The 13,048-nt window shown below is 39.5% G+C and overlaps 1 protein-coding gene and 1 long non-coding RNA gene across 2 annotated transcripts in view; both read left to right on the forward strand.

Moving 5' to 3' along the window:
• LOC127441528 (ephrin-A2) overlaps nt 1–2,378 on the forward strand; it is a 110,099-nt gene extending 107,721 nt beyond the window's left edge. The window contains exon 4 of the mRNA XM_051699062.1: nt 1,481–2,378. Within this exon, the coding sequence (XP_051555022.1) occupies nt 1,481–1,593 (113 nt within the window). The 3' untranslated portion in view covers nt 1,594–2,378. The remainder of the gene's footprint in view (nt 1–1,480) is intronic.
• Nucleotides 2,379–4,585: 2,207 nt separating this feature from the next.
• Nucleotides 4,586–5,915, forward strand: LOC127441235 (uncharacterized). The gene is made up of 3 exons (XR_007897276.1): nt 4,586–4,688; nt 4,779–4,878; nt 5,652–5,915. It is a non-coding gene; the product is annotated as an uncharacterized LOC127441235 (long non-coding RNA).
• Nucleotides 5,916–13,048: the final 7,133 nt, after the last annotated feature.

Below are 13,048 nucleotides of genomic sequence, written 5' to 3' on the forward strand. Positions count from 1 at the left end.
TGATCAGCCGGTTCCCCCCAAGTCACCGGCTCGACCATCACCCCCTGTGACATCTCAGACAAAGGGAACTTCTGACCCTCCGACTCCGTCTAGACCCTCCAAGCCCTGGACTCCTCCTTAGCCCTCCAATCCCTCGACATCACCACGGCTCTACGTTTCCTCGGCTCCACCGTGGTCCTCCAGCCTATCGGCTTCACTGGAGTTCTTCGTCCCTCCAGCTCCTCCTTGGTCTGTCGGTCACCTGGCTCCGCCTTGGCTCTCCGATCCTCCGGCTATGCCTTGGCTCTCCGATCCTTCGACTCCACCGGGGACCTCCATCCCTATGGCTCCACCTTGGTCCTCAGCCCCATCGGCTCCACCTCAGTCTTCCGATCCCCCAACTCCACCTTGGCCCTTCGAGCCTTCGGCTACTCTCCAGGCTCCAAGTTCTCAGTTTCACCCCTCGAGTCTCTCACGGCTCCACCTTCCATGGCTCCACCCCTCGAGTCTCTCATGGCTCCACCTTCCACTGGCTCCAGCCTGGTCTCCTGCTCTTTCGCCAGACCATGCTCCACAGCCTGTCTCGCCAGGCAATGCCTCAAGGACCCCACCCCCCCAACTACCTATTGAACTATTGATAGTCTTATTTATATTGGGGCTTCGGGAGCCGGCCCTTGTTGGGGGGATATGTCACATTTAAATGTGTTTTTGTTCATGTTTTGTGTTCATGTCTTATATTTTGAAAGTTTAGTTCCTGTTCCTGGTTCATGTCATGTGATTTCCTGTTCCCTCATGTGATCTCTTCATGTGATCCTGTCATGTGTTTCCCCTGTTCTTGTGTCGTTTACATTGGTTCATTGTTTGATTTTCTTGTTAGCAGTCTTGTCTTTTCATTGGTTAAAGTTTATTAGTCTTGTTATCTTGTTTACAAGACGATTGGTTGTCATTGTCATACATGTTCATTTATTTAAGCCCTATGTTTGCCCTTGTGAGATGTCAGGTATTGTGTTTTGGTGTAACATTGTCAAGTCAAGTCGAGTTGTTTATGTTTGTTCGTTTGGGATATCATCTTGTAAATAAACTGCACTTGGGTTCTTCACACTTCATCGTCTTCATCTGCCTGTTACTGCTAGCAACATTACAATACATTAAACTTTTCAAATAAACGAGTGGTAGCGAGAATCGTGAAATTTAATTGGTATTGTACCGATTACTGTAATTTTGGTATCGTGACAACCATATTTGGAACACAACACTCTTCCTCCAAATGGAAATCCAGCGCTTATTTTAAACCAATGGCACAGATATGTCAGGTTACTGTAATCTATTAAAATCGTTGCAAGCCTCAAGAAAAGTGTGAAATGTGAACCAAATTCTCCGCCTCAGTAATTAAACTCTAATTAGGTCAGTGCTGTGGACCCCTGCAGCTTTGAGTAAAGGTATGCATTTCCTAGCACTTCCTCTCCGTGTGCTGTCTCTCTTTGTTTGTGTGTTTCAGATGGTTCGGGCTACGAGTCTCCAGAGCCCTTCCTGACTGATCAGAGCCAACGCTGCAGGGCAGACACCCCACTAGCTGTGCTGCTACTGCTGGCCTTTCTGCTGGCCTGCGTTTAGAAGCTTTGCAGCAGCCCAGACTGCCTACCACTCTCCCTCCATCCATACTCCCTCAGGGAAGCCCCCTCATCCAGCCCCCTGCCTCACAGGCTAATGCGCAGTCTGAGTCATGCAACTGTGGACAGGGACATTTGCCATAGCCTGGGGCTTTTTGCTTATGGGACAAATTAGCAGCTGATGCAAAGAAGAAGCGAGACTTAAACACCTGGAGTCTGTTGTGGAATGTGACCTTTTATATATGCTGTAATGTAATCAACGCTTATATTCTTGTGCCATTTCTCATGGTTCAGGGCATCGCAATTTTAATCAATGGTTTACAAAGATTACAAACACTGATTTGGATAGCTATAATGCCCCTTTCCCCATCATCACCATCTTTCCATTTACATCAAACTCAGTCCCTATCCACCCAGATGTTGGCACTGTCCCAACTGGCATAATTGATGTGGACTTGCAGTCTCATGGCCTTCGTGAAGTCCGCAAGACTGTGTAGGGTGTCCCATTTCTAATTTAAAGGAATAGTTCACCAAAAAATTAAAATTCTGTCATCATTCACTTACCCTCATGTCATTCTAAACTTGAAAGACTTTCTTCTGCTAAACACAAAAGTATCATAAATGTAGTCCATGCAACTCACATCATTTTCTAAGGCTTCTGAAGGTATACGATAGGTTTTGTTAAGAAATAATCCAAAATTTAAGGAATTTTTCAGGGAAAATCTTGACATTCGTTGTATATTAAAGGGATAGTTCACCCAAAAATGAAAATTCTCTTATCATTTACTTACCCTCATTCCATCAGAGATGTGTATGACCTTCTTCAGCAGAACACAAATGAAGATTTTAAGAAAAATATCTCAGCTCTGTAGATCCATACAATGCAAGTGAATAGTGATCAAACCTTTGTAGCCATATCATTTGTCAGAAATCACATAAAGGAAACACAGAAGTAATCCATAAGACTCTAGTGGTTTAATTTCAGATGTAAAAGTGAAAAATGTCTTTTTATTGTTCTGTTTCTCACCCACACCTATTTTATCGCTTCTGAAGATATAGATTTAACCACTGGAGTCTTATGGATTACTTTATGTGAGTTTTGAATCTACAAAGGTCTGATCACCATTCACTTGCATTGTATGGACCTACAGAGCTGAGATATTTTTCTAAAAATCTTTGTTTGTGTTCTGCTGAAGAAAGAAAGTCATACACATCTGGGATTGCATGACGGTGAGTAAATGTTGAGAGAATTTTCATTTTTTGGGTGAACTATCTCTTTAATGAGAGAAGCTTGTTCACACTAGAGAAAATGCACTGTTTAGCACTGCAGTAGTGAGTATGCTAGCGAGTATGAACAAGCTTCTCATGAAGGCATGGACTACTTTTATACTTTTGCATCCTTTTTGAAGATTGAAAGCAGAATCAATACCCACTCCCATTGCACTGAATAGAAGATATAGAATAGAATATATTCTTCTAAACATTTCCTTTTGTGTTTCGCAGAAGAAAAAGAGGGTTTGGAATGACATGAGGGTGAGAAACTAATGACAGAATTTTCATTTTTGGGTGAACTATTCCTTTAACAATTGAGAAGGGTGCTTGTGAGTGCCCCCTTTGTGACCACTTTGCACACTTGTGCCCTTTTCCCGAGCCTGCACTGTTTCGAGTGGACAAAGTGGACAAATGTTAGCCCATGCAGCAAAGTGTAGACTCGGAAAAGGATCGCTAAAGCTTAAGGTTCCATTTGGGACAGGGCCATATAGGGTACTTCCTCCATAAAACACCAAAGGATTCCCTTCAGAGTTTTCGATTTTTGCATTTGAAGGTAGAGAAGAACCATGTTTTGTGGTAGCCAGCAGCTAGGGAATTAGTGATAGATATTCACATGCATGTGAAACACTGTGAAACAGAGAAACTGATCTTCTTACGATAGTAATGAAATAGCGAACAATTTAAGTAGACTCCCAGATCTTATAGCTTCTCTACAGGCTCAGTTGGAGGAAACTGGATCAGACAGCTGAATGTGAGTGCTCACTACTGGCCCTCACCTCAAAACTGTGTATCTCTGCTGTGGGGTCAAAATCTTAGAATAATCACTTTGGTGCAGACCCAAATGCCGCTTAACAAAACTCATTGGTTTTCTCTCCAGCTCTGTGTGGATGAACAAGCAATGAAACAGAAGGATTGTTTCAAAAAAGATCTCTGAAGATCAGGGTCTAGCCACTTTAAATCACTAATGTAAGAATACAGCACCGCGGGCATGGACAAAAAAGGAAATTGATTTTTTGTATTCTATTTCATGTTATTTTTGTAGCATTTAAAAGCAACATTAATTATTCATGTGATATGGAATGATTTTAGCCTCTTGAGTGACAATACAGTGTGTGAGTCAGCAGTCGGACGTATTCAGATGGGCCCACTCTCTCACTCTTACTGTTGTCATTGTGATCTTTTCAAACTGTATTCAGTATTTAATTGACAGAAAGCATTAATTTCCTTCTGATTTGATTGTGTCCTATTTTTCATGTGACGTTTTGTACAGCCAACATGTTTTGTCAAACTGAAGAAACATGCTGAAATTTAAAACAAAAAAATAAAGCGTTTTTGTCTACAAGACGCAAAGATAACTGTGTGCTGCTGACAGTAAAAAAAAAAGAATTACTGTCTTAAAATTTGACAAGTAACATTGTGGCTCAACTTCATACAAAGAGGAGAGTTTATGATTTTGTATGTGTATGTTTTAACAATAGTTCAGTAATAATAATAATTATTTGTCATTTAATATTTTAATTTAATAATTTAACAAATTAAGCATCTCTTCATTTGAGCATGTATGGAGTCATGTAAACCTATATTCAACGTTTTATAATATCTGATGATCTCTGCAGACATACAACACATTTTTCTATTATTCTGTACAAGGTTCTGATGTATGTAAGGGATATTCACCCAAAAATGAAAATTCTGTTATTATTTACTCATATAGAGCATGAGAAGTTTTGAAGAATGTTGATGCTGCTTTTTTCCATACAATGAATGTGAATGGTGACTGATGCAGTCCTTAAAATTCAGCCTAACATCTACAAGAGAGAAAGAAAGGTTTGGAAAAACATAGGGTGCATAAATGATGACAGAATTTTTAACACAGACATTGAAAAATGATTGCTTTTGACATTGTGTTTTGAGAAGCAGGGCGGCTGGAATGAGTCATGGTCATACATGACTTGACATTCAGGACTCTGCTGATACCAGCTCTGAGCTTTGACCTGGATGCTTATTCAACTATTAGGTGAGGGATCGGTGGCCTGGCTGGGCTCAGAAAAGTGAATGTCCTATCTGAATATTTTATGCAATGTAGACGATAATAAAATATACATGGGCTGGAAAAGCATCAGTGCAGGATCTGCAGACTTGGAGACAGCTCTGCAAATCCAATCCAAACAAGCAGTGGACAAGTTAGAAGGAAAATTAGAGGCAACTCTACAAGCCATTTGAGGAAAAAAACATCACGGGTTATCAAAATTCCTGTATGATAAGCAAAAGACTTAATCATTACATTTTGGGGTTGTATCACACCATACAGACGTCATTCACAGTCGCGCTATAATTTATTTCTGACGGGAATGAAAACAAGACTGTGTGGGATTGATTTACAGTCTTTTCAATTGGCTGTAGTTTCAATAGGTTCGGATCGTTCAGCTGACGAAAAAAATCTTAAACATTTTACGATTCTACTTCAAAACTACGAGAAAACACTAGTTTTGAGATAGATGTGATCTATATATTTTAGTGCATGCCATTGAAATCTATTTCTCACAGCCTTCTTATTTTCATTAAAAATAAATAAATGGCGCTACTCCGAAAGTCTATGTGTCATTTGTTTTGTTTGTAATTATAAACAGCAAGAGCATTACATTATTTTAATAAAATATCCATAGAAGGGTATACTTAATATAAGTTACAAAAAAATAAAAAAATAAATGAAAAAAAAAAAAAGACTTTTGCTGCCCCCTTGTGAATGAGTCCTCTTATACCCTTTCACTCCACTGTTTTGTCTTGCAGGACGAAACAAGATGAGCTGCTGGACCTGAGAGAGTTTCAGGACAGTTTATTGAACTGTCACTTTCCCTGTCTGGCAAGTGCTACGTTTCGCAACATTTTACATTGTGTGATTTTGTGCATGTGTTTTTATGCATTGCAAACATAAACGTGTTCTGTGTAATGTATTGAATATCGTTGCTGCGCATTTTGCTGATTTAAACTTGTCAGTAAGGGAACTTAGTAGCCATATAGATCAAGTTTTATGAAAACATTGTTTTCCTGCAAAAGTGTTGTTTTCAGAAATGTATATCTACATGGGGGTGGGGGGACTTTACATTAAAAATATATCCATATATAATAATAAAAATAATAATAATAAATATATTAACTGGCACATACAAAAACAAAGAGCTGGAAATAAAATAGGTATTTTTGTGTATGTGTTTGGGACTGAAAATGTTGGCAAGTCAAAATCCTTGTTATTAAGCCCTGAATTGTATTGTCAGTGGTCATTTATGCCTCATCTGAGGCCAACACTCACAGAACTTAATGTTTTTATTCATATTTTGATTATTTAAGCTTCGCATCTGTCCTACAGACTTATGCATGTCTCTGTGGCAAATATCATGTTCTCCCGCTGATCCCTAAGGTAACCCTCAGGTACAGCACAAACACACGTCTCAGAGTTCCCGAGCAGGCAGTGCATGTTGAATCTGTCTGAGACAAGAGCTACTTGAAAGGGAGAAGAACGAACATATCAACAGAGGAACATCTACAGAAAGCTCACTTCAATAAGTACTATGAAATAAAAAGATTTGTGGATGAGCAGAAAATTCTTCACAAAGATCACAGGAGAACTATGTTTTTGATCAACAAAGAAATCCAAGAGGTTCAAAAGACTTGATGGACATAAAATTGATAAGCGGATATTGTCATCAGGTCTACGCTGCTCATCTGAGATCAGTAAGTATTGCCTTTTCAACTTTCAAAGGATCCACAAGAGTGAAAAATCTTGATTATATTGACTTGAATATTAAATGTGGTAATCCAATGAAGTCAAAACTCATGTGTGGCCTTAAGCATGACAGCTTGAAACAACGTTTGTGTCATGAAGCCACTGCTGACTGTAAAAGGGATCTTTCAAAAGTCGAACAACAAACAGACTCTGGACACATGTGCAAAATCATACAAAAACTGCAGTTCCAGTGGTACTTATTTGGTACAGTCTAAAGCCTGCCCATAACTCTTATCAAAGAGTTAAAAAAATGAAGTAGATCAAAACAATACAGACGATTATTGCAAAGCCTGTCTGTCTAATTTTGCTACCTTGGAATCATCCTCAAATCAATGCAGTGGAGATGGATTTGGGTTTCCTCAGCAGACTTCCCAAGCATCGCACAGGAGGTCTTCATGTAACACAAAGACAGATTTGAAGAAAAGTTCCTTCTGTCCTACACAATCTGCCCTTCACAAAAGAGCAACACAAGGGCATCAAAGACAACAAAAAGCTGATCCTCATAAACGTCCCCCAACAGTAAAGATGAACCAGCTGAGTGAGCAGAAAGGTTTTCCTAGTCACTTACATATAAAGCAGCAAAACCAAGACAGCAAGACATTGTCAAGATACTTACAAGACACCATTCCCTGAGTGAAATCTGCTGGTGGTGAAATTTTTACCTCAGCCATTGTTATTAATAATGCCTTTAAAGAGTTCTATCTTGATCTTTATAGTTCCATGTCTTCATCTACTGATGAAGATTTTAGAAACTTTGTGGAACCATTAGATCTTCCTAAACTGACGATTGAGCAAAAAAACTCTTGATTCTGAGATAACCTTGGAGGAGCTTGATGAGGTAATTAAGGCCTTGCCTACAGGCAAGGCTCCGGGGACAGATGGTTTTGCCGCAGAGTTTTTTTGATCCTATGCTACAGAACTGGCTCCACATTTGTTAGAAGTTTATACTGAATCATTAAAGAATGGAAAGCTTCCTCCAACCATGACACAAGTCTGGATCAGTCTGATTCTTAAAAAGGACAAAAATCCAAGCAAGTGTAAAAGTTACCATCCAATCTCCCTGATCCAACTAGATGTAAAAAATATTGTCAAAAATTTTGGCTAACCGATTAAGTAAGGTTATGACATCTCTTATACATATAGATCAGGTGGGGTTTATTCGGGGCCATAGCTCTTCTGATAACATCAGGCATCTCATCAATATCATGTGGTCAGTAGCGAATGATCAATCTCCGGTCACTGCCATCTCACTTGACGCCGAAAAGGCATTTGATATGGTAGAATGGGATTATCTTTTTAAGATTTTGGAAATGTATGGGTTTGGGAGTACATTTATTGGTTGGATTAAGTTACTTTATAGACACCCTGTGGCAGCGGTACAAACAAATGGATTAATTTCAGATTATTTTACTCTGGATAGGGGCACTCAGCAGGGCTGCCCTCTTTCCCCTTTATTGTTCTGTCTTGCCCTGGAACCATTAGCAGCCGCGATAAGGGGGAGGATGATTTTCCAGGGGTGGTGGCGGGAGGTGTGGCGCATAAGCTTCTGCTTTACACAGATGATATTTTATTATTTGTCTCTGAACCTACTAGATCTATGCTTTTCCTCAACAGAATTGTTAATTCCTTTTCTAAGTTCTCAGGATACAAAGTTAATTGGTATAAATCCGAAGCTTTGGCTCTGACAGCGTACTGTCCAGTAACGGCTTTCCAGCCAAGCGCCTTCCAATGGCCCAAACAGGGCATTAAGTATTTGGGGATTTTATTCCCAGCAAATTTGTCTGATTTAGTTAGTGTTAATTTTGACCCTTTATTAAAAAGGTTTTTGAGTGATGTGGGCAGGTGGGCTTCATTACATTTATCGGGAAGGTTAATGTTATTAAAATTAATTGTATTCCAAAATTTAACTACCTGCTACAATTTCTCCCTGTAGATGTCCCCCTCTCTTATTTCAAGCAATTTGATAGCATAGCGAAGTCCTTCATTTGGAATAGTAAACGTCCCAGATTGCATTTTAATAAGTTACATAGGCCGATTGATAAAGGAGGGCTAGGCCTACCCAAGATTTTGTTTTATTACTATGCGTTCAGTCTCAGACATTTGGCTCACTGGTCACTTCCACCTAAGAGAGCCCCTCCCTGATTTGTTATTGAACAGGCAGTTCTTGCCCCTATTTCGCCATTACAAATCATCTATATCAAACTAATCGGAAAAGTTAAGTTACACCCCGTTATTTCGCATTTACACTCGGTATGGACTAAAGTGTCCAGATTGTTTAAAATGGACACTTATTTAAATGTTGCCTCGAGCATATGGCAGAACCCAGAGTGGATTGTGAGGGGGGTTGCTACACTCAGTGACCTATATGAAAGTGGAGTGTTGAGATCGTTTGAAAACTTGGTCCAACATTTTGGGATCCCCAGACCTCAGTTTTATAGATATTTACAATTGCGCCACCTGCTTTGTACTATGTTTGGGAGTAGCACACATATAACCCATTTTTTTTGGGGGGTGCGTTAAGGTCCAAGTGTTTTGGTTGAGAATTCAGAATTTTGTATGTGATGTCTTGGGCACTCAGGTTTCGTTTTGCCCCAGACTCTGTATTTTGGGAGATGGGGCAGAAATTAATGTGGAGAATAAACATGTGGAGGATTGGGTCCTAACCTGTGTTATGGTCGCCAGACAGGTGATTTTGAGGCGTTGGAAGTCGGTTGGAGCACCCCCGTTTCAGGAGTGGTGCTCGGTGATGGGGAGGGTGGTAGCCTTAGAAGGGGGGTCTTATAGAAGACTAGGGAATCCAGATTTGTTTGTAAGAAAATGGCGTGGCTATTTAGCGTTCTTGGAGGGTTCTCGGGTGGAATAGTGGAGATAGAGGGGTAATTGTCAGTGTGTGTGATTTTTATATTTGTATATATATGTATTATTATTATTATTTTTTTTTTATTATCATTATTATTATTCTCTTTTTTCCTCTTTTAGTTGTTTGGTTTTTGTTTTTGTATTCTTTTATATGTGTTCATCTAAGACCACAGGGATGTTTGTTGAGGGTTGGGGTTGGGGTTGGGGTTGGGGTTGGGGTTGTGTGGGGTGGGTGTTAAAAGTTGATTTTGTGTATTTATAATTATGTTTTGTTTTTCTGTGTTTTAATAAATAAAAATGTTAATCATAAAAGAAAGATACTTACAAGACACCAAAACAATGACAGAAGTCAGATATCGAAGGCAGCCATTAGGCATACCTGTGATCTCCTCATCAAAGAATATAATCATTCCCAAAATCTCGAGCTTTTAAACAAGGAGAAATAGAGAGGGCATTTGCAGGACAATGTGTCAAACATTGTAACAGAGCTGTCAGAGTTCAGACGTTAATAAAAAATAAAAAAAGCTATCTGTGGTTACGCCTCATCAGGCTACATCAACAATATCAGATAATGATGATAATCTCAGTGAAAATGGTTTTGATGTGGAAGTAGGACTCTGCTGACTAGAACTAATCACAATTTTATATAGGATCACCAATATAATTTTAATTGAAGTCACACCACTTCCTCTCTCTCATATGTGTGGGGCACACATTGTTAAATAAGTAGGGCTGTCAATTGATTAATAGTATTAATATAATTAATTACATGAGATGCTGATTAATTAATCAAATTAATTGCATATATATCAAAGGAAAGGCCCCCAAATAAGATAGTTTAATATATAGGCTAAGCAATCAAATAATATATATATATACACACTTACTGAGCACATTATTAGGAACACTATGGTGCTAATACAGTGCCCAACATGGTCTTCTACTGTTGTAGTCCATTCACCTCAAGGTTCGACATGTTGTGCATTCTGAGATGCTATTCTGCTCACTACAATTGTACAGAGGGGCTATCTGAGTTTCCGTAGCTTTTCAGTCAGCTCGAACCAGTCTGTCCATTCTCTGTTGACCTCTCTTATCAACAAGGCATTTCCATCCACAGAACTGCCACTCACAGGATGTTTTTTGTTGTTGGCACCATTCTAAGTAAATTCTAGAGACTGTTGAGTGTGAAAATCCGAGGAGATCAGCAGTTACAGAAATACTCAAACCAGCCTGTCTGGTGGCAAAATCATGCCACGGTCCAAATCACTGAGATCACATTTTTTGAGAAGGGTATAGCTGCAGAGCTCCAAAAAGGGGTGGGAGCTCCAAACTGCCAGCAAAGATATAGGGAGCCCCTTACCTAATCCTTTCCCTAACCCTAACCGTCTGTGGAGGTGTCACCCCCTTTTGGATTTGGCGCAACCCTGCCCCTTCTGGAGATCTCCTGACCATTATCTGCCTGATTTTATGCATTGCACTACTGCCACGGAATGTACTGATTAGATAATCGCATGAATAAGTAGATGTGTTCCTAATAAAGTGCTCGGTGACTATAAAATGTATATACTGTGTGTGTATATATATGTACTGTATATACTTAACTCAATCTTTCCAAAGTTAGGGTGACCAGTTGACCATGACAGAAAATTGAGACACACAGGGAGTAGCCACCTTTGCTGTTGAGTTTTTCACCATTTTTTAATCACGTTTTAACTTTTTGCAACATGCAGCTTAAAATAGATTTAGAAATCCTGACAAAAAGGACTTAAATATTGATCTTTTTCTCACCCAGTCTAACGCTTCTGAATATCTAGATTTAACCTTTGGAGTCTTATGGATTAGTTTTATGCTGAATGTGTGATTGTTTTTTTTTGTTTGTTTTTTTTGAGCTTCAAAAATTTGGTACCCATTCACTTGCATTGTGAGGTCAAACAGAGCTGAGATATTCTTTAAGATAGAAAGAAAGAAAGAAAGACATACATATCTGGGATTCCATGAGTGTGAGTAAATGATGAGATAATTTTCATTTATGGCTGAACTATCCCTTTAAGGTCCACCTATGGTATAGGGCTATCACAAATTATTTCCCCTAGGTTATTTAAGTATTCCCTTGAGTTTAGAAATACATTACTGTGGGCCTGGGTAGCTCAGTGGTAAAATATGCTGGCTACCACCCCTGGAGTTCGCTAGTTCGAATCCCAGGGTGTGCTGAGTGACTCCAGCCAGGTCTCCTAAGCAACCAAATTGGCCTGGTTGCTAGGGAGGGTAGAGTCACATGGGTAGCCTCCTCGTGGTCGCTATAATGTGGTTCGTTCTTGGTGGGGCGTGTGGTGAGTTGAGCGTGGTTGCCGCGTTGGATGGCGTGAAGCCTCCACACGCGCTATGTCAACAAGCCACGTGATAAGATGCGTGGGTTGACGGTCTCAGACGCGGAGGCAACTTGGATTCGTCTACGAATCACTACGTGACCATGAGGACTTAGAACGCATTGGGAATTGGGCATTCCAAATTGGGAGAAAAAGGGGAAAAATCCCAAAAATAAATAAATAGAATCATTACTAAGTCCTTAGCAACCATTTTATTTTCAAAAGATACTAAGGATTCAAAATAGGCCCTTTAGTTAGTGGCCTAATTAGCAAAAATCAAATGCAACTATCAGGTAAGGGATAGGCGGCCTGGCTGCGCTCAGAAAAAGAAATCCCTTGCCTCAGGGAAGTTTTGGACATCAGAGATACCAATTACCACTTGCAATAATTTAATCTCCTCATAATTTCAACTGTAAAAATGAATAGGCAATCATTCCAGAGAGTTTAAAGGCAGTTTGAAGCTTGTACTTGTCAAGGCACTTGAATGAATGTTGAAGGCAGCACATGAATTCTTTAAAGATAAAAAAAAAAAAAAAGTCATTTCAGCAGTTAAGTTGTCTAAATTGTCTAATTTGCCAGATGGAGCATTCATTATCCAGTGTAATTCCTCATGAGGTTGGGGTTTGCATTGCAGAACTCCATCAGTAAACTTAATTTGAAACTGGGCACCTACAGTACCTTCTCTCTGGGGGAAGAGCTCTGTAATTAAGGGAGCGGGGCATTACTGTCAAATATGTTCTTGTTTGATACACCCTGTACAAGGATATACATGAATGCCATTTTATTTTGAATCAGACTGTTACCTTAAGACAAAGTAGCAAAATTCATGTTTATAGCTGATAAGATTGTTGTAGCAAGTACAATTGCATCAAATATTGCCTAATTTAGTCTTGTATACTTAAAACTGTCTCTCTGCATGGGGTTATGAATGGAATATTTCCTAATGAGTCCTTGTGTACTGAAGAGCAATTGAGTGTTTTGAAAGTCTAGGCAAAATACCTCATCTTGCCAAGGAAATGCAAGAAACCTACATGAATTGACCATCGTCTGTACACAAATGGCCTTCAGGAAGTAACTTATGAGAATGGATTGTACTGCCCATTTTCGTTTGGAACAACCCTATGAACAGCATTTCCATACCGCAGTGCCCTTCAAGGACATAAAAATGTAATTTGCTA

Source organism: Myxocyprinus asiaticus, chromosome 5 (assembly GCF_019703515.2).
Source record: "Myxocyprinus asiaticus isolate MX2 ecotype Aquarium Trade chromosome 5, UBuf_Myxa_2, whole genome shotgun sequence".
In the NCBI taxonomy this organism is placed as follows: Eukaryota; Metazoa; Chordata; class Actinopteri; order Cypriniformes; family Catostomidae; genus Myxocyprinus; species Myxocyprinus asiaticus.